The sequence below is a fragment of the Muntiacus reevesi genome, chromosome 3, assembly GCF_963930625.1.
Source record: "Muntiacus reevesi chromosome 3, mMunRee1.1, whole genome shotgun sequence".
Taxonomy (NCBI): Eukaryota; Metazoa; Chordata; class Mammalia; order Artiodactyla; family Cervidae; genus Muntiacus; species Muntiacus reevesi.
Window position 1 is genome coordinate 164,564,922 of NC_089251.1, and position 19,273 is coordinate 164,584,194.

The following is a 19,273-nucleotide window of genomic DNA, read 5'->3' on the forward strand; positions in this document are numbered from 1 at the left end:
AATAAGGAAGGTCTGCAAAGCAAAATATCCGTCAGCAGTGAACAGACAGATGAAAGTGATCCAGGTAGCAGAATATTACTCGGTAGTAAAAAAGGGGGGAGTGCTCATACATGATACAAGGGGTAAGTCTTGAAAACGTCCAGTGACAGAAGCAAGACCCCAGAGACCACATGGTAAAAATGATTCTGTTTATGTGGAGTGTCCAAAATAGAGAAGTCTGTGGAGACAGAAAGTAGGTTCTTTGTTGCCAGGGCTGGGAGGAAGGAGTAATGGGAGTGACTGCCAGCAGGCATGGGATTTCTTTCTGGGGTGATGAAATGTTTCTAAAATTAGTGGGGTTGGTTGCATAACTCTGAGAAGTTACTAAAAACCACTGAATTGCACATTTTAAATGGTGAATTTTATGGGATGTAAGTTACATTCTAACAAAGCTGTTGTAGACTAATGATTCAAGGATGAAAAATCAAAATACAATATCTTCTCAGTAATTATTCAGTACTTGAACCAAAATAGCATCTGAAGAAACTTTTACAGTTCGTTTCAGTTGTAAAACTTTTTCCTCGTCACACTCCCGGGTTTCTTCCTCCCATTTGTGGGAGAAGTTTTACCAGACTACTTCCTGTCAGAGCCTTTCTAAGCATTTGAAAGCTCTTATCCAAATATTTGAAAACTGTGGAAGCTGCTGAAGTGGCACCTTGGAAGAGGGTGGGGATGTTGGAAAACAGCACTGACATTTTAAATGATTATAGAAGGTCAGGCTCTCGGTGTAATCTTGGCGGTGCTTAGATCGTTGTGCTCACACTAATTGTGAGTAAATGCAGGTGTGATAATATAGGGATTAATCTGTTATTGCTGAGTCCACTGCCTGCAGTCCATTCAAATATTACAATTTGAATTTCCCTTTCTCAGTGGGTTTCCTGATTCCGAGAATATAGTAAAATCACTGCAAACTTGTCTCCCCCGCAGTGTTCTGGCTTCTAAATCACCTAAACCTGGTTGGTCTATTAAGATGTAAAGCAGCTGCTTGTTTGTGGAAGAACTGATCTTGAAATTCTCCCTCCTGTCCTGTTCTTCAGTATGGTGTGAATTCATTTTGTAAAAAGTGTAGCGGGAGAGGTTATCTTTCTTACACTGAGTTTAAAGTAGTTCAGGAGGAAGTAGACATTTCTCAAAGGAAAAATTGCAAGACTAGATTTCCTTACTAAAGTGAGAATAGTGAGGGAGGTAATTTGACAGCCAGAAATTCAGCTTACACATAACACGGGTTACAAGTAAAATAATAGTGTTTTATCATCAACTCTGTCTCTTCCATATCTCAGACTCTTAAAAGGCACTTTAGATACCACTTTGATAAAATTAAACTGAGAAGGCTCAAAAATCATATTTTCCAAAGTATATTCTAAAAAGTACTGCTCCTTTGCGATATTCCATGGGGAAAAAAATCTCTGCAGTCAGAAGAATCTGGGAGACCTCAGCTAAGGCCCTGTCCTGGAATTTCACAATTTGCATGAATACCGCATACTCTCAAAGCCTTTTGATTAACTAAACAAAGAAAAAAGAAGCAGAGAACCTCAAGCTGTGTGACCTCAGAATACTGCCTCCCCAACCCCAGGCCTTTTCCCCTCTCTGGAGATTCAGATAGATGGTGCGGTGTCGGAAGCCACTCCCGTTCTTAAGCTGTAGAATGCAGAGTTGGAAGATCCCTTACAGATCAGTCTTTCCATTTTATGACCGACTGGGCTGGGGATGCCTCCTCCACGCTGGGGCTGGGACCGTGGGGGCCAGGGCGGAGGAGGCCCAGGCTCAGAGGCCGGTCCTGCTGTCCGCCTGCCTTGTCCGAGTGCCATGAGCCAAGGGGATGGTAGATTTATTTCATTTTAAGAGGGTGAGTTGTTGTTCGTGTATATTTTAAAAAAATAGATTGGGGGTTAACACCTTTAATTCCTTATGGGGGGAAAAGAGCTGTCAGTTGCATTGGAGCAACAGAACCTGTACTGTATCGTGTGTCTGGTTGGAGAGGAACATCCCCCTCTCTGCGCAAGTGAAAACAGGTGTGAGCTTCTCCTTTGTCTGTGAAAGCAGTCTCCCAGCCGACTCATGATTTTAGCGATTTTTCACTTGAATTTCCCACCCCTCTGGGTGCCTCGCCAGAGGGGGAGCCAAGGTGCGTGTGCTCAGTCGTGTTCACCTCTTTGCACCCCGTGGACTGTAGCCCACCAGGCTCCTCTGTCCCTGGGATTCTGGGCAAGAATACTGGAGTGGGTTTCCATGCCCTCCTCCAGGGGACCTAACCCCACTCAGAGAATCAAACCCGGGTCTCCTGTGTCTCCTACACTGGCAGATTCTTTACCACTGAACCAGCTGGGAAGCCCCTAAAACACATTATCTTACTCTAAAATTTTGACCTACTATACAACTATTTTAAAAAAAAGCCTCATTATTGTAGAGTGCTAATGTGACTCCCATACTGAAACTTAGTTATGAATTCCCATTATAAAGAGTGGAGTGTGATTATGTCTGCTTCCTTTAGGTTCACCTCATTATTGTAGAGTGCTAATGTGACTCCCATATTGAAACTTAGTTATGAATTCCCATTATAAGTAGTGGAATGTGATTGTGTCTGGTTCCTTTAGGTTCTGACATTTTAGAAATCTAACTGCATCTTCATGCCATAGCTTCAAATGGAGTAGTGTTTGAAGGAGCAACATGAATTATTAAATTTATCATCTATGCCAGCCACGTGGTTCTTTGTATGTAAGGGGTGAGGGTACCTGGGCAAAATTAAACTTTTATCACCGCTGTCCCCTCCAGACACAGCAGAATGTTAGAAAGGGTTTCAGCCTGGGATAAAACACTGCCCTTTTGGGGGTAGATTTTAAATGACTCACTGCACACCCACACCACACATTCCTATGGGATTTTGCTGCCTTCAGAGAATACTGCCTTTAATAAAAGTGTGTGATTTGGGGGGGAAATAGATAGGCAGTAAAGATGGCAAGCCATGCGGTTTTCTCCAGTCTTTGCAAGTGGTTTGGGTTTACGTGGTGTTGCATTTAAGCCCCGGACCTCCAGCTTCTCGTGGGACCATCCTCACATTTATAATGCGAACCATGTAATCCCACTTTATTTCTGTGGCACCACTGCAAACACAGGAGCTCGCTTTTTCCAGGTGCACTTAAAACAACTGAGTGTATCAGGGAAACCGGGCAGGATAATAAAAAGGAGAGTTGGGATGCCAAAGCCTGGTTTCTTTGGACCAAAACATGCAGATGAATGGTCCCATCCTCTAAGTAAATGTTTCGCTTTCTTTTTTCTTTTTTTAAAATGTTTCACTTTAAACTGTGAAAGTTCGTGCTATATTTCCGCACATGGTGACAGATGTGTAAAGTAACACACTGCTGATGGAGGCAGCGCCACGCTGGGGTCCTCAGTTTCCCCAGAGGGCGCGCGTGCATATGTGTGTGGGCGTCTTGTGAGTACTTCTAGAGGCTTGGGGTGGGGGGATACCTGTGTTTAGTGGGTGGGCTCAGGGATGCTAAACATTCCATAGGCCTTGAGATGGTCTTGCAGAAGGAATGCTTGTACTGCCCAGAACAGCATAACCGCCAGCCCCTGTGAGGGACGTGAGGAGGCGTTCGTCCAGTCCTGCAGGGCAGCTTGACGGGTCTCACTCACATGGGGTTCACCCGAGTGTTTAGCTGTCATGAGTTCTCCCGTCTCGACCTTGGTCTCAAGATGGTTGACTGTGCACAGTTATTGAAACACGCATATTCTGATCACAGTTACCTTGACTTTGTACTTTTGGGGGTTGTCTGAAAATGTTGGTGCCTCCCCGAATTCGAACTGGGGCCAGTTAGTTGCTCCTTCTGACGGGGCTGTTGGGGAGACGCCTGCCTCCCGCTGCCGGGCCAGCCAGGCCCGTAATCAGAAGAGCCTCTCCGGCTCGCCGGCTGTGCTCCAGGTCCTGCACCAGATTGCAGGACCGCCAGCCTGCCGGGCTCGGGGAAGTTCCTGGAAAGACCAGGCCAGGTGACACTTGGCACAATGTCTCACTGGAGCTGCTGAGGGTGATTTTAAGTCCCTGTGACAGAAGGGGCAGTTTTTGCAGGTTGCACAGACCCTCCTGATAACACTTAATTTTTAAGAAGTTCACTTTATATGTACCACTGGCTTGTTACAAACATCCTTAGTAAAAGTATTCATTTTGTGGATTATTGCTTTTTCAAAGAGTTGTGTGAACTTTGAGTCAAATGTGAACCTGCTCAGAACCTTAAAATACTTTGTTTATCTCCCCCTAAATTCCTGTTAATAAGTTTGCAAAATGGTTAAAAATGGTGTGATCACTTTTTTATGTTAATTATTAGCATTGGTCTCAGGAGGTGACATTTTCCCTCTTCCTCAGGTTTAGAGGTGATCAAGGTTTAGAAGTTAAGAGTCTAAAGTGTGAGCCTCTGGTCTTTTGTATTCGTCTCAACCGGGGAGAAGGCAATGGCACACCACTCCAGGACTCTTGCCTGGAAAATCCCATGGACGGAGGAGCCTGGTAGGCTGCAGTCCATGGGGTCACTAAGAGTCGGACACGACTGAGTGACTTCACTTTCACTCTTCACTTTCATGCATTGGAGAAGGAAATGGCAGCCCACTCCAGTGTTCTTGCCTGGAGAATCCCAGGGACGGGGGAGCCTGGTGGGCTGCTGGCTATGGGGTCGCACAGAGTCGGACACGACTGACGCGACTTAGCAGCAACCAGGGTAGAAGCTTTGGGCCCATATTGTCTGGTCGTCCAGTTTCTGAGTCAGTAAATAATAGAGAAAGAAAAGCCTGTTTGAGGTCCAGCATTGGTCAGCCCCCACTGTAGTCACGAGTGTGGCATTCGTTGTAGGCTTATGAGTGTAACCTGGAGCTGCGTTTGTTCCAGAATGTTTGAGTTTGGGGCTGCTTTTCACATCTCTCACACATGCCCTTGGAACCATAATTGAGAGACAGACTTACATTATTTTGTGCTTCATAACAGCCATTTCATGATTTCTTTAAAATATCGCTGTAAGGAAAAGGAAGAAACTTAGGCTTTATATTTCAATAAACTTGAAGACTCTAAAATGTGCCTTGTCTTGCTTCTCAGTAAACTTCATTTCTTGAATTTGTAGACTTGAGATTGGGAGGAAACTTACTAAAATCTGGGGCATTGTGCCTCCCTTCTGTGTTATATCAGGTAGAGAACCTTTCAGACAGACTGGATGTATGTGTCCATCGTCACAGTTTGGAATGTTAGGGAAAAAACGATGTGAACAAAAATCAGTCTTTATGACTTAGAGTCTATGTATCCAGCCAGGGCATGACACACGTTCGGAACTTATATCAGGAGGCTAAATAATAACAGTTATCTGTGTCCTCATTACATTTCCATCTGAGTGGGACGAATTTGGAATCAATGTCTATCTGCTGTTTATGTATTTCACTTGAAAAATGATGAGAAGCAGACATTTCTTAAGCACCATAATTGCTGTGATATTTTCCTCCGGGACCGTGATATAAAGTAGCTAGATTTGTATGTTTTTTATATGCTAGTGAGTTCTGGGTTTTTTCAGGTGATAGATTTGAAAGTTACCTGTAAGTAAATGTTTTTAAGCCACCAACAATAAGGCAGCATTCGATGACATTTTTTCCAGCCTTCCCATCACTCTTCCTGTCCTAGTAATGCTTCCGTGTTTTCACTGCCTTCATAATTATCCTTTTGGATTCCTACACAGCACTCTGTCCTCCTGGGTGCATCTGTAGCCGTTTACCCATCTCCCTCCACTGTTTAGGAGGTCTCTGAAGTTGTACAGAGCCTTCTCTCCTCCTATCACCTGCAGACTTGGTGTGGGTGCCCGGGGGCCTCACGGACCTGTCGTAGGGGTCAGAATGTGAGATGTTGTGTGCAAAGCGTGTTAACAGTCACCAAAGTATCTTTGTAGAAAAACAGCTTAGACCTAAGTGTCAGTGTGTTTTTTTTTAAAGCCACGAGGACACACATTTGAATCCAAGGTGTGTGGGTGGGTGTATGTGGTGACAGACATGAGTTTGGGTGTGGAGGAGGAGCACTCTTGCCGCGTTGCTTGGGAACTTTGGGTTTTGGTGGAAGACTCGGAAGACTTCTACAAGGACACCCAGTTAAGCGTGATGTGTTTTTTTTTTATCCCCAGATCAACGTCCGAGTGACCACCATGGATGCGGAGCTGGAGTTCGCCATCCAGCCAAACACCACAGGAAAGCAGCTTTTTGATCAGGTTGGTCTCTGCGCACTTGGGAGGGTTTCGAGTTAGAAAAGAGTATCTGAATCCCTTTGTTTGCTGAGCACAGTCATTACCTCCATCCCCAGCTTACTCCTCTTGGTAGAGATGACTGTTTATTTCCCGCCTGCCAGCGGGGCTCGTGCTCCCCAGGGGTGCTCCCTGTCCACAGCCCCTGAGAAGGGACCCCATGCAGTCTTCCTGAGTCAGGGCCTCACCTGAGAGCCCCGCCTGCCACCTCTCCCATGGGGGTCTCTGCAGTCCCCCTGGCTGTTTCCTGCCATCTGGTGCAGGGCGCGACGAGGAGGCAGGCTGGCATCTCCCCGGCCTCCCTGCAGCTGCAGCATCCCGAGCCCCTCGGGTGCCATCACACACCCCTTCCTTTCAATAAGAGCAGCGAACCACCGTGAGGGCCATGAGAGTTCTTCCACAGAACAGTTCCGAGCTTTAGGCAGAGCGAGACCTACTTTTCCGGGCTCCATAGATTCTGTGCTGGGACTGAGCGCCCAGTAGGGCGACTGGGCTGGGTTGGGTGTGCATTCCCGGCCACCTGTTCCCTTGGCGGCCTTCCCGAGAGACCCTGCTTCGCACCCCAGCACCAACCTGGAAAGTGGAGCGGAGTTTTGGCAAATGTAGAAGCTAGAGATGACTCAAACGGGTCTGGTGGGGTCTCCCTTTCTTCGTCCCCGAATTTCCCCAAGCCAGTGAGCAGGTCCTCCCAGGGGCTCCCCCAGGCGCAGGGCCGGGCCGCTGAGTGGATAGGATGTGGCTTCCCGCGTGTCAGATCCAGGCCGAGGCTGCAGTTGGTGGATGGAGCGGAAGGACTAGATGGGAGCGGGGATGGCTGGGCCACGTGGGGCTTTCTCCGTGGGGCTTTCTCCGGCGGCCTTGAAGAAGCCGCTCAGAGAGGAAGACGGGCAGGTTTCGTATCCAGATGCTGAGGTGGAGGGAGGTTTGGCCTGTGGGGAGTGAGAAATGGGCGGGGGGGATGCACAAAACCTGGTCTGGAAACCCGCCTCCTCCGCATTTGCTACCAGAGAAACCAGACCTGGGGCTTCACCCGAGGCTCACCTCCAGCAAACATCCACCCCCTCCCACCAAACCGGCAGGGAAGCAGGCTCAGGGCAGACTTCAGTATTGATACCAAATTTGTCACTTCCGGTGTGTACAGTCCTCTTTCAAGTTTGATAGAAGTCATGCGTTTGAAGAATGGTAACCTGTTTTTTTCAAGGTTTAACATTTTATGTCATAGAATTTATACAGCAAAATCCTAGGACCCGGTTTTGATGATATTTAACAAGTGTCCACAGCAAGTTGCTTTTTGACACAAGTTGCTTTCAAGACAGAAATAATCAGTGTGGGACTCTCTGTAACCAACCACAGGAGACTTTTCCCCCTAGTACTAGAGAGAAGTTAAAACAGAAACTCTCCCTGTGACCTAGGGCTGAATTCTCCCTTCCTGTATCAGAATCTCACGTTTCTGGGGGTGGCTAGAGTCACCCTTGGCGCGTGTGAAGCTGAGCACCCCCGTCCCTGGAAGCTTGCCGCCTCTGCCCGCGGGCCCCCCGCGCCTGCAGCGCACACCTTTGCCGGTGACCCTGGGCTGACCCCCATCTGTGTGCCCCTGCAGCCCACCTGGCTGTCTTTACTGAGGAAGCTCTGATGGGGGCCAGAGCAGTAAGGGTGACATCATAAGCTTTGTTATCCCTAACACTGCTGAAATGTGCATTAAAAGCAAGTGGTTCAAGGACTTCCCCTGGCAGTCCAGTGGTTGGGACTCGGGACTTTCACTGCTGTGGGCCCAGGTTCGATTCCTGGTCAGGGAACTAGGAGCCCAGATGCCACATGGCCTAAAAGGACTGAATGGTGTCTGTTGGTAACAGGCAGCGTAGGGGAGGCTCCCCGCTGCGACGAAGCCGGCGCCTCGCTCTCACGGCGGGTCTGCTGCACCCCGTGGCGGGGGTCCCAGGGGCCAGCGCCCCTCCAGAGAGCTGCTGACAGTCCCAACCCCCCGCCCCTTTCCCACAGGTGGTTAAGACCATCGGCCTGAGGGAGGTGTGGTACTTTGGCCTCCAGTATGTGGATAACAAAGGATTTCCTACGTGGTTGAAACTTGATAAAAAGGTAAGTCAGAGTTAACTATTTACAGGCTGTTAATTGGGTTTGGTCTACTCTGTTGACATTGAAACTCTGTCTTTTGTTTTTTGTTCCTTTCTATTTGTGTAAAAGTTTTTATAGACAGAAAGGTTGCTGGTTTCAGGTAAACGGGGATAGTGGCTGGAAATTAGATCCTGGTCTTTCTCCTTACGGGAGTACATGATGCATGATCACTCAGGTTTTAGTTGACCTTAGTTTTGTTGTTTTTTTCTCCTCAATGAGACTGTTAATCTTAAAAACCATGAATCATCCAGTGTTTTGTAAGTCTTGTTACTGCTTTGTTTGGGCCTGTGAGAGAGTTCCTTCCAACTCTATAGAGTCTGGATAATTCCATTAACAATTACAAAGAAACACATTAAGCTAAGTGTCTTTTCTCCAGGTGGTTTCTCCCTTTTCTCCAAGTCCTGCTTTCCTTTCCTCCCGTATTAGTGTACAACCGGAGGGCAGTTGGAAGCATGCAGGAGCGGGGGGAGGGCGTGAAGAGTTCCTGAGAGCGTGGTCCTGGGCTGGCCTGGCCCTGTGGACAGAGACTGGATTCACGGGTCACTTGGGCAGGCCCCTGGAGTTACAGCATCGCCGCCCAGAAAACCAGGGCTGGGGCTCTTGTGAGGGTGTCACAGGGTTCTTACCTGCCTCTGTCTTCCATGCTGAAAAGGTGACTTTCAGAGTCATCACTACCTTCTGAAAACTGGCCTGCCGGACCCTTTGAGCCAGTGGTTCAGCTCGTGCCGGGCTGGCGGGTCTCTGTCTGTGGGTGGACTTTGCAATGAGGGTCTGGCTTCTGCCCACCCAGGTGTCCGCCCAAGAGGTCAGGAAGGAGAGCCCGCTGCAGTTCAAGTTCCGGGCCAAGTTCTACCCCGAGGACGTGGCCGAGGAGCTCATCCAGGACATCACGCAGAAGCTCTTCTTCCTGCAAGTGAAGGAGGGCATCCTCAGCGACGAGATCTACTGCCCGCCTGAGACCGCTGTGCTCCTGGGCTCCTACGCCGTGCAGGCCAAGTTCGGCGACTATAATAAGGAGCTGCACAAGGCCGGCTACCTCGGCTCTGAGCGGCTCATCCCGCAGAGGTGAGCTGTTGGGCCTCGAGGGCGGTGGGTTAGGAGGGTCGGGAAGCAGGGCTGGTGGGGGGTGGGTTCTCTGCAAGGCTCAGACTCTGTCAACAGCCCCCGCTGCAGTGCACCGCTCCCCCCGCTCCCCTGGGCCCTGATCCCCCTGAAAGGGGCCTGCAGTAGAGACACTCAGCAGGGCAGGCCGTCTTCACATGGCTTCTTGGCTCTCCCTGGTGGATGATAAGTTGGCCCCTGTTAAATCTGTCTTTCATTTACTAGTGGTCACATAATTGACCCCTTTTGGAAGAAGAGGCTGCTTAGAGTAAAATACCTTTTTAAAATTTTTCCAGGAAGACGAGGCTCCTCTCGTTCCAGATTCTTAATTGTCCAATTCTGTTAACTGTCAGAAATGGTGCATATTAGGAAATAGATGGTTTTCTTTGGGGGGAAATAAAAGTCACGGTTTGGGTGAGGCTGGGCCGTGGCCGGTCACTCGCCTCTCCCAGCCTTTGGGGTGATTGACAGCCCTGCGCCCTCTTCCTTTGCCACCCAGAGTCATGGACCAGCACAAGCTCACCAGGGACCAGTGGGAGGACCGGATCCAGGTGTGGCACGCCGAGCACCGCGGGATGCTCAAGTGAGTGCTGGGCTGGGCTCTGCCTTCCCGTGGGGAGACTCTGGTTAGGGTCCTTCAGGCGGCTTGGTGACGCGTTGGGAGCCGCTGGTGGCCGGTGCCTGGCAGGGAAGGTGTAACGAGCTGCCAGTGAGGTTTCTTCTTAAGGTCAGGTGTTCTTCCCCACCCCCCTGGAGCCAGAAGTGGTTCAGGTTATAACTTCACACCCTCAGGCCTTCTCCTTGTTTTGGAGGAAAGAAAAACTTGTGTCTGAAATGCTTCAATTTCATCCTGGGGGCCAGAGTGTTGTTCACAAACCATCAGGCATGCTGTTTCATTCGTTGTCCATAAGGTGGTTGTCTTTAAAACGGTGCCAATGTTGAAAAAGATCCCGAGAGAGAAACACTTGGTATTAAAGAAGCACCAGAGGCGCGGGTGGGAGGTCTGTCCTGTCGTCCTCCTCTCTGACACTGGCAGCAGCTCTGATGATGCCCTGGCCACAGCAGTTCACGGGCAGTTTGGGCCTCAGAGACTGTGTGTCCTTGGCCTTCCGTCTCTGACCCGAGCATCTTCTGTGCTCTTAGTGAGGCGGATCGGGGAGGGCAGAGGGGAGGCAAGCTCCTGGGGCTCCCTGAGGCATCATGTGGGTGGCCGGGAGACAAGGTCATGTCCAGCGACGAGGTTTACAGGGAAGTCCTTTCGTCCAGAGGAACCAGCATGAGCCGGTTCAGTCCCTTCCTTCCAAACATGCAAAGGACATCAGCAGTCCGTGTCCAGGACGGCTGGGGGCCCGCTCGGGTCTCGGGCTGGCAGAGGGACCGCGGTGGAGGCACTGGTGTAACTGTTGCACGCGGTTCACACTCACGCCCATGTCTGCTCTCCCCACATAGAGACAGCGCCATGCTGGAATACCTGAAGATCGCCCAGGACCTGGAAATGTACGGGATCAACTATTTTGAGATAAAAAATAAGAAAGGAACAGACCTTTGGCTCGGCGTTGATGCCCTTGGACTAAATATCTATGAGAAAGATGACAAGTGAGTCAGACTTTATATCATCTTTTGTTGGTGGGGTAATCGGGCCTGGAAACAATGGAGTAAGAGGCAAATCCGCACGTGGGTTACTTTCAGGGTATTTAGCTAGCAACTGATCGGCCCAGCGTCTGACGCTGACGGGCTTCGCAGCTGTGGCGTGGCTGTGTGGGAGGTTGGCTCAGAGGCGCGTGTTCTTTCCCGTTGTTTCTCTCTCAGCCTGTCTATCAGCCCGTGTAGTGTGTGCTGAGGGGCCCAGCAGGGCGACCACCAGCGCCCGTGACCTCACAGGCCCTGGGGCTCGTGAAAGCAGGGCGACCACCGGGGCCCGTGACCTCACAGGCCCTGGGGCTCGTGAAAGCAGGGCGACCACCGGGGCCCGTGACCTCACAGGCCCTGGGGCTCGTGAAAGCAGGGCGACCACCGGGGCCTGTGACCTCACAGGCCCTGGGGCTCGTGAAAGACAGCAGAACAGAGCTGCAAGAGGGTACCCTGCCCCTCCTCTGAGGGCGCCCACGGCTACCAGCTGGCAGCGCTGGGCGGCTGAGGTTTGTGCTAATCCAGCCAAGAGTATTTGTGATCCTGCCGAGACCTTAAGATTCTGTAAACAATAGCCTCTATGTACAGACAATTTAGCTAAATCCTCTGGGCTCCTGTGCGATGCAGGGCCGGCCCACCCCTCCTTGACTTCCTTTGCCCATCCTTGTGGTTACAAACCCTGCACAGATGTCTTTTTCCTGCCAAGGAGCTGGATTCACAGAGAAAGATCATTCTCATTGAGCGAGGGCGAGTTTTCCACGGCAGGTCCCTGCTCCTTGGTCTTGGAGTGGTAGCTCCCCCGTCTCACCTGCTCTCAAGTTAGTGGTTTCTGCTCCCCCATGCCCCAGGTTGGCTACCCCCCAGCCCCTACGATTAGGAGCAGACCATCACTGCTTTTGACGGACGATACCGTATGTAGTATTGTTTGCTCACTCAGCGTATCCAACTCTCTGCGACCCCTTAGACTGTAGCCCATCAGGCTCCTCTGTCCATGGGATTCTCCAGGCAAGAATACTGGAGTGGGCTGCCCTTTCCTCCTCCAGGGGATCTTCCCAACCCAGGGATCGAACCTGTGTCTCCTGTATGAGCGGGCGGGTTCTTTACCACTGAGCTGCCAGGGAAGCCCGGTATCATCTGTAGAATCCGCTGTAATCCCAGCATGCTTGCCGGAACCCAGGGTGCAGAACCCTTTCTCCTGGGGGGTGGGATCTGTGTCGGACATTCCCGGCCCCTGGGCCGAGCACAGTTGGAGTGGTTGGAGGAGTGCCTTTATCCACCCACCGGAAGGCGTGGTGCCAATCAGACGACTCTCGTTACACTTGGGACGTGGCTCGCTTAGCAGAGGCGTGCGGGGCCTCGTCTGAGGACTCAGAAGTGGGTCCTTGAGGACTCTTGGTGCGCTCCTTCGGCTGGACCCAGGCGTGACCAGACTGGATGAGTCAGGGTCTCGGGACCAGTCCTCGGGGAGCACTGCCTTCTGGGAACATGCGTGGGAAACCGCCTCTGCCTCCGAACCCTGCTCCTGCCTGAGCAGATCTTGTAACATAGCCACGGCCAGGGCTGTCCCAACAGGTTTTTCAAGCTGCGGGACACCGCCAGGGGCAAAAACTTGCTGCTGTCAGCTCCTCACCACACCTGCCCACCCACGTAAATGCCCGTTTGCTCCGAGGAGAAACCTGAGTGAGCCGCTTGGCTCTCGTAGCCCTGCCTCTCCCCTCCGGCTCCCACCCACCCCTCAGCTGAGCTGTGAAACCAGCGGCCTCTCAAAGGGTCTTCTCCCCGAAGAAGACCCCGGGGGCGTGGGGCACGCCTTGCTCCCCCTTGCTTCTGCAGGCAGGTCACTTAGTTCTTCTGTAGTCAGAGCTGTGCTCCTTTGAAGTAAATAGTGACAAGTCCCTTCCTCGGATAAGCAGGAGATTGTGGCTGGGTCTGAGGAATGCGGTGACAGCGTTTAGCCGTGGTAAAGTTGTGTTAAAGGTGACCCTCAGCCGTGGAGCTGACGGTGGAGGACCATGAGGACCTGGAGCACTGCTCAAGGGAGAAATCTGCTATGTCCAGTGCGTGTTAGGTGATGTAGACCTGATACACCTTGTAGATGCATGCTAAGTCGCTTCAGTTGTGTCCGATTCTTTGCAACCTCATGAACTGTAGCCCTCCAGTCTCCTCTGTCCATGGGATTTTCCAGGCAGGAATACTGGAGTGGGTTGCCATTTCCTCCTCCAGGGGATCTTCCTGACCCAGGGGTCCAACCCGCATCTCTTGTGGCTCCTAAATTGCAGGCAGATTCTTTACTGCTGAACCACCAGGGAAGCCCTGCAGATAAGCAGGTGTCTTTATTGAAAAGCTTATCCTTTTTAGTATTAAACATGCTGGGATGGGGGATATTTCTTGGGGTCCCTTTTCCATCATGTATCTAACAGTCAAGTGGGAGTGTGTAGGGCAGGAAGCACTTGTCTTTCTTTCTGTAAACCCTTGATCCAGAGAGGAGAGGGTGTGGGGAGAGCGTGGACTTCGGCCGCGGACGCCTGCGTTAGCCTGGGGCAGGGAAGGTTGAGATTAGCCGTGTGACAACTGCTCGGCCTAGTCCAGCCAAAAACAAAACCAGAAGATCAGAGTAGCCTGATCTGCTGCAAGCTCTTGGGCCTTTTGGAAGCCCTCTTTCCAGCCTCGTCCCTCCAGAGCTCACTCCTCTGGGTCTCTGTGTGCTGGCTGGGGCTGTAGCAGGAGAGGATGGGGCGAGATGAAGGCCAGTGTCTCTCCCCTTAACATTGTTCACCCAGGCTTGTAATCACACATCCTGATTTCCATTTCTGTTGATGAGCGTTAGAAATGATGTTTCACCCATTGAAAAATACAGGATTCTTTCCAGTTTCTAAAAATCTTGCTCCCAGGCAGGTTTCTCTTCGGTGGGGAGGGGCACTGGTGTTACATCTTTGCATCTTATTTATTGTCGGCGGCTTACCTGCATCTCCGAGGAGAGTCAAAAGGGATTTTATGATTCGTGAGTTTTGTGGATGCACAGGTATATCAGGGTCACAGTTGTCAGACAGTCCTCTCCTTTCTGTCTTTGGTACCCGAACTTGAACACAAACAGATTTTATGTTTTGAATAGCTGGGTTTCTGACACAAGTCTGTTTCCACGAGGACCCCTCCGGAAAGAGAGCACCTCTTGGAAGAGGTTTAAAAGTCCGGCTCAGACTGGCCGAGAAGGGAGTTTGGACACGTGGTGGGGGGCCCCTTGGTGGCTGTTCAGTGTGGGGGAGCAGGCGGCAGAGACGGGGTGCAGGGAGTTTTCCGATGCTCCGGCCCCACAGAGAGGGTTGGTCCCTCCTGATAGGGGAGGGCAGGGCCGGGCCGGGTCAACCGACTTTTCCTCCACATAGAGGTGTGGGCAGACCTTTAAGCTCGTCCCCACCCGGGGAGGTGACTCGGCGGTTCTGCCTGCTCTTTCCCTTTTCTGAGGCCCAATTTGATCTCCAGCCTGTCCTCCCACCAGACCTTTCTAAACTCATTCCAATGAAAATTAAAAAAAAAAAAAAAAAAACTGCAACACACGAAGCATTTTACAGTGAATCCCACATGCCTACAACCGAGGTTCCACCGCTGGCATTTTACGCCTTGCTTTGTGATGCCTCCCCCCGTCCACATGTCACTGCCCTCTGTCCCCACACCCTCCTGGACTCATTTCAAAGTAGACTGCAGGCATGTGTATCCTCGCCCCAAAATGCCTGTTATTTACTGAAGCTCAGTCCGTTTTGTGGCTTCCCAGGCGACTTGGTGATAGAGTCTGCCTGCCAGTCCCTGAGTCGGGAAGATCCTCTGGAGGAGGAAGTGACAACCCACTCCAGTATTCTTGCCTGGAGAATTTCATGGACAGAGGGGCCTGGTTGGCTATAGTCCCTGGGGTCATGGTCAGACACAACTTAGGTGACTGAGTAGTAGTATGTTTTTTTGTTTGTTTTGTGTGTGTGTTTGTGTTTTTTTTTAATGTAAAAATTTAAACGAAATTCAGTTCTTGAGTGTTCATCTGCTAATATTAGACACACACATACCTGCAAACTCCTGTCATGGTGTGGAATGTCATCATCACTGTCTGCTGCGGGTTTTGAATTTAATTTTTTTTTTTTTTACCGTGTTGCACAGCATGTGGGATCTCAGTTCCCCAACCAGGGATCGAACCTGCACCCCATGCATTGGAAGCTCAGAGTCTTTAACCACTGAACTGCCGGGGAAGTCTCAAATTTAAATTTTCTTAACCATTTTTTCATTTTGAAACCATTTCAGACTTCAGAAAGTTTCCAAAAATAGTAAGTGCAAAGAATTCCCATATGCCCTTCCCCAGATGTTCAGTTGCCTGGTCGTGTCTGACTCTTTGTGCTCCATGGACTGTAGCCCCCAGGCTCCTCTCTCCATGGGATTTCCCAGAGTGGGTTGCCATTTCCTTCTCCGGGGGATCTTCCCTTCCCAGCAGTTGAATGCGCACCTCCTGCCTTGGCAAGTGGATTCTTTACCACATGTGCCTCTTCCCACATGTTAGCATCTCACATAAAATAGGGTCCAGGTATCACAGTCAGTATGTTCACCCTGATACCCGATGCTTTCAACAGTCTATGGACGGTCTTCCCATGATTTCCCACTCATGTCCCTTTCCTGCCCAGGATCTGCCTGGAATCCCACCTACATTCAGTCGCCACCCTTACCTTCCCGCCACCCCCCCCCCCCCCGTGTCCTTCCATCTGGGACAGTCCCACAGTCTGTCTGTCACAGCCTTGACCCCTGTGAAGAGTATTGACATTGACTCTTTAGAAAATCCCTCACCATGGATCTGATCTGAGGTGTGCACTTTAGGCAAAAGTCCTACAAAAGTGCTGCCGAGCCCTTCCATGTGGCGTGTGATGTCGGAATATCCTGCTTCTGGTGTTGACTTGAATCTCAGGTCAAGGTGACATCTGCCTGGCTTCCTGCAAAGTTACTCTCCTCCTTTTTGAGATTGATAAGTATATTTAGGGGAGAGTCTAGTGAATATCCTATTCATTATACTTGTAGCTATTAATTCTACATCCATTGTTGAGACTTGCATAAAACAGTTATTACTGTGGTATGAGAAGTGAATTTTTTTTAATAATCATTTTGTTTACAGATATTATTGGAATTCTAAAAGGAGCCACTTTCTCCTCTCCCATTTATTGTTTAGTTACTGATATTAATACGGACTAGTGGGTATGTGTTTTCGTCAACGGATCATAACCTAAACAGTTACTTTGTTGCTCAGATTGTTTGAGATTTGCATTTTGGAGCTCCTTTGAGTTGGCTCCTATGCCCTCCTCTGACCCCAGATTTTCAAGTCACTTCTTCCTTTCCAGCACCTCCAGATGTCCCAGGTTCTGCTCCCGTCCTGGAATTGGCTGTTTCTCCAAAGAGCTCTGGTTCCCTGTTATTCTCGAATTATACTTAAAATTTTTTTTATGCCTAAGTAAGGACAGACTTGGGCTTCCCAGGTGGTGCAGTGGTAAAAAATCTGCCTGCCAATGTAGGAGACATAACAGATGCAGGTTCGATCCCTGGGATGAAAAGATCCCCTGGAAGAGGACATGGCAACCCACTCCAGTATTATTTCCAGGATAATCCCATGGATAGAGGAGCTACAGTCCATGGGGTCACAAAGAGTCAGACATAACTGAGCACATGCACAAAACAGACTTACAAACCCTTTAGATATCTTCTCTGTGGGTCTTTTTCTGTTTGTGTCCTATAAGTAAACTCAAAAAAGAAAAAAAAAAACAAACCTTTGTTGGCTTACAATTATGGTCAAGAATTAAAGGAGGTTCTTTAACTCTAGTGAGTCAGAAATTTCAAGTTTAGCCCTCATCTTTGTCCCTACAGTCATGTTTGTGGAGACTCTAAATTGTTATATGAGGTTTCAGTCTTACAAAGATAAACTTTGCAGGTACAGCAGAGAGCAGAAGCTGGAGGCCATGGAGATGGGGTGCCCAGCTCTTGAGAGAAACATGCCTGTCGAGCCTGAAGGTCCAAGTTTTCTGTGTTAGAAACTGTTTGGAGAGACCCAGATAAAACTAGGAGCCAGAGAACAAATCATTGGCTCTTGAAAGTTCAGGGCATTGGAAGCCCGGTCCGAAGTGCTGACTGCACGGCTGAGGCTGGTTCCAGCACCTCTGCCCTTCCCAGCACGCTGGCCATGTGTTCCGCGGAGCAAAGTGTTCTGAAGCAGCTGATGCCTGCCTGCTGTCTCTCCTTCACGGCTTTTCCGTGGAAGGACGGAGGCTGACGTCCATGGCAGGGACAGATGATGTGCTGAGTTCCTTTCCAGTGTTCAGAGACCTGTAAACAAAATGACTAAATGATAGGGCTTCCCCAGTGGCTGAGTAGTCAACAATCTGCCTGCCAAGGCAGGAAGCTCAGGTTCGATCCCTGGAAAGATTCCCCCGGAGGAGGAAATGGCCACCCACTCCAGTATTCTTGCCTGGGAAATCCCACGGACTGAGAGCCAGGCGGCCTACAGCCCTTGGGGTGGCAAAGAGTCGTTCACGACTGAACTACTAAACAGCGACATTATGTATCTCACAGTAACTGAACAAACAAACTGCTTGCATGCTTTTTTGAGTGCTTTGAAGCGTGCTAACCAGATCTGTTTCAGCGGTCTCTGGTGGTCCTATAGGAGAACGCTTGCAAAAGGATGTGTACCAGAAGGGCTTGACCCTTAAACCACAGCCTGGCCAGTGCCCTGACTCCCAGGTCCCAGAAGAGGCTTAGGTGCCCTCTCCCGGCCTTCAGAGGCCACCCCCACTGCCTTGACTCAGCTTGCGTCATCACAGCAGGGCCTACGTTGCCCGTCTGTTTTTGGTTAAACATGCTGGTAGGCAGTGTAGGCCTCCGCCCTTTTCCTTTCCTAAATTGGAGGTTTATGGCTCACAGGCAAGGACTGTTTTTGACAGCAGCATCTTTCAAAGATGCCTTGAGGATCTGTCCTTACTTCTGGAAAGGTATCCATGGTAAATGTGTTGCAAGAATAGGGTGGAGGATTCCTCCAGGCAAAAGCTGGAAAAGGGCTCCAGAGGAGGGGCTTTGTTTCCCCCTCTGGGGAGGGGGGATGGTACCCTCCCATCCTTGTCGGGGGCTCTGTCTCCCAAGCAGGCGGAAAATAGAATAGGGTGGGAATTACAAAGTTCATAGAGCAACGTGGTCTTAAATTCTTATAGTGAGCCTTCCCAGGAATGCTAATTAAAAACCCAGAGTTCCGGCCAGTGGTGGACGAGTCGTGACTGAGTAGGACCGCAGTGGGGCTCTCGTTAGGGTGTATGATCCGAGCGATGGGCTGGAACGTGTCCAGGAAGGTGTCTGGCCCGCCAGGAGGACGTGCATCATGCAAGTGAGAACCAGAGGAGCTGAATCCACACCATGCCCTCAGCTCACCAAGAAGATGTAACAGTTGTACATAAACGTGCACCTAGCATCAGAGCACCTGAAGGCAAACAGATGTTCTGAAGGGAGAAACAGACACCAATACTGTGACGGGGGGACTTGAACACCCCTACTTTCAGCAATGAAGCAACCACCCAGACAATCAGCAAGGAAACGCTGGACTTGAACCATGCCAAGCACTTTTCTTCTCCATTTGTGAGCAGCTGCTCTGGGTAGAGCGTGTTTGGGAAACACAGGACATGCTCTTGGCCATCAGAATGTGAACCTGCCTGGTTTTCAGAGAGCTCAGTAATAATGTAATAATGTGAATAACACAAGAATAGTTTGCGTAGTATAATGGATGGCACCTGGAAAGAAGGGCTGTCGAAAGGAGGAGATAGAGTTCGCCTGAGCTCTGCAGGTCTGGGAATGGTGGGGGAGGGAGGTGGGAGACCCTTCCAGGCAGGGGGTGGCAGGCAGTGAACCCTGTGTTGATAGGATGGGCTGGACCCGGCCGCTGGGGCTTGGTTAGAAGGCTCTTGGATACTAAGTTAAGGACTGTGGGTTTCATCTTTAGAAACCGGGTGAGGTTAGGGCCGTGTTGGCATTTTTGAGGAGGGGAATGGAGTAAACAAACGGGACATTAATCAGACAGGCAGACGGGAAGTAGGGTTCCAGCAACAAGGGACTTG

At 50.3% G+C, this 19,273-nt stretch overlaps 1 protein-coding gene across 4 annotated transcripts in view; it reads left to right on the plus strand.

Annotated features, from left to right (window-relative positions):
- Positions 1 to 19,273, plus strand: part of EZR (ezrin) — a 45,241-nt gene that overhangs the window by 17,874 nt on the left and 8,094 nt on the right. For all 4 annotated transcript variants that reach the window (XM_065931046.1, XM_065931044.1, XM_065931045.1 and 1 more), the window contains 5 exons: positions 6,186 to 6,269; positions 8,301 to 8,396; positions 9,223 to 9,497; positions 10,033 to 10,116; positions 10,983 to 11,129. In XM_065931046.1, the coding sequence (XP_065787118.1) occupies positions 6,186 to 6,269; positions 8,301 to 8,396; positions 9,223 to 9,497; positions 10,033 to 10,116; positions 10,983 to 11,129 (686 nt within the window). The remainder of the gene's footprint in view (positions 1 to 6,185; positions 6,270 to 8,300; positions 8,397 to 9,222; positions 9,498 to 10,032; positions 10,117 to 10,982; positions 11,130 to 19,273) is intronic.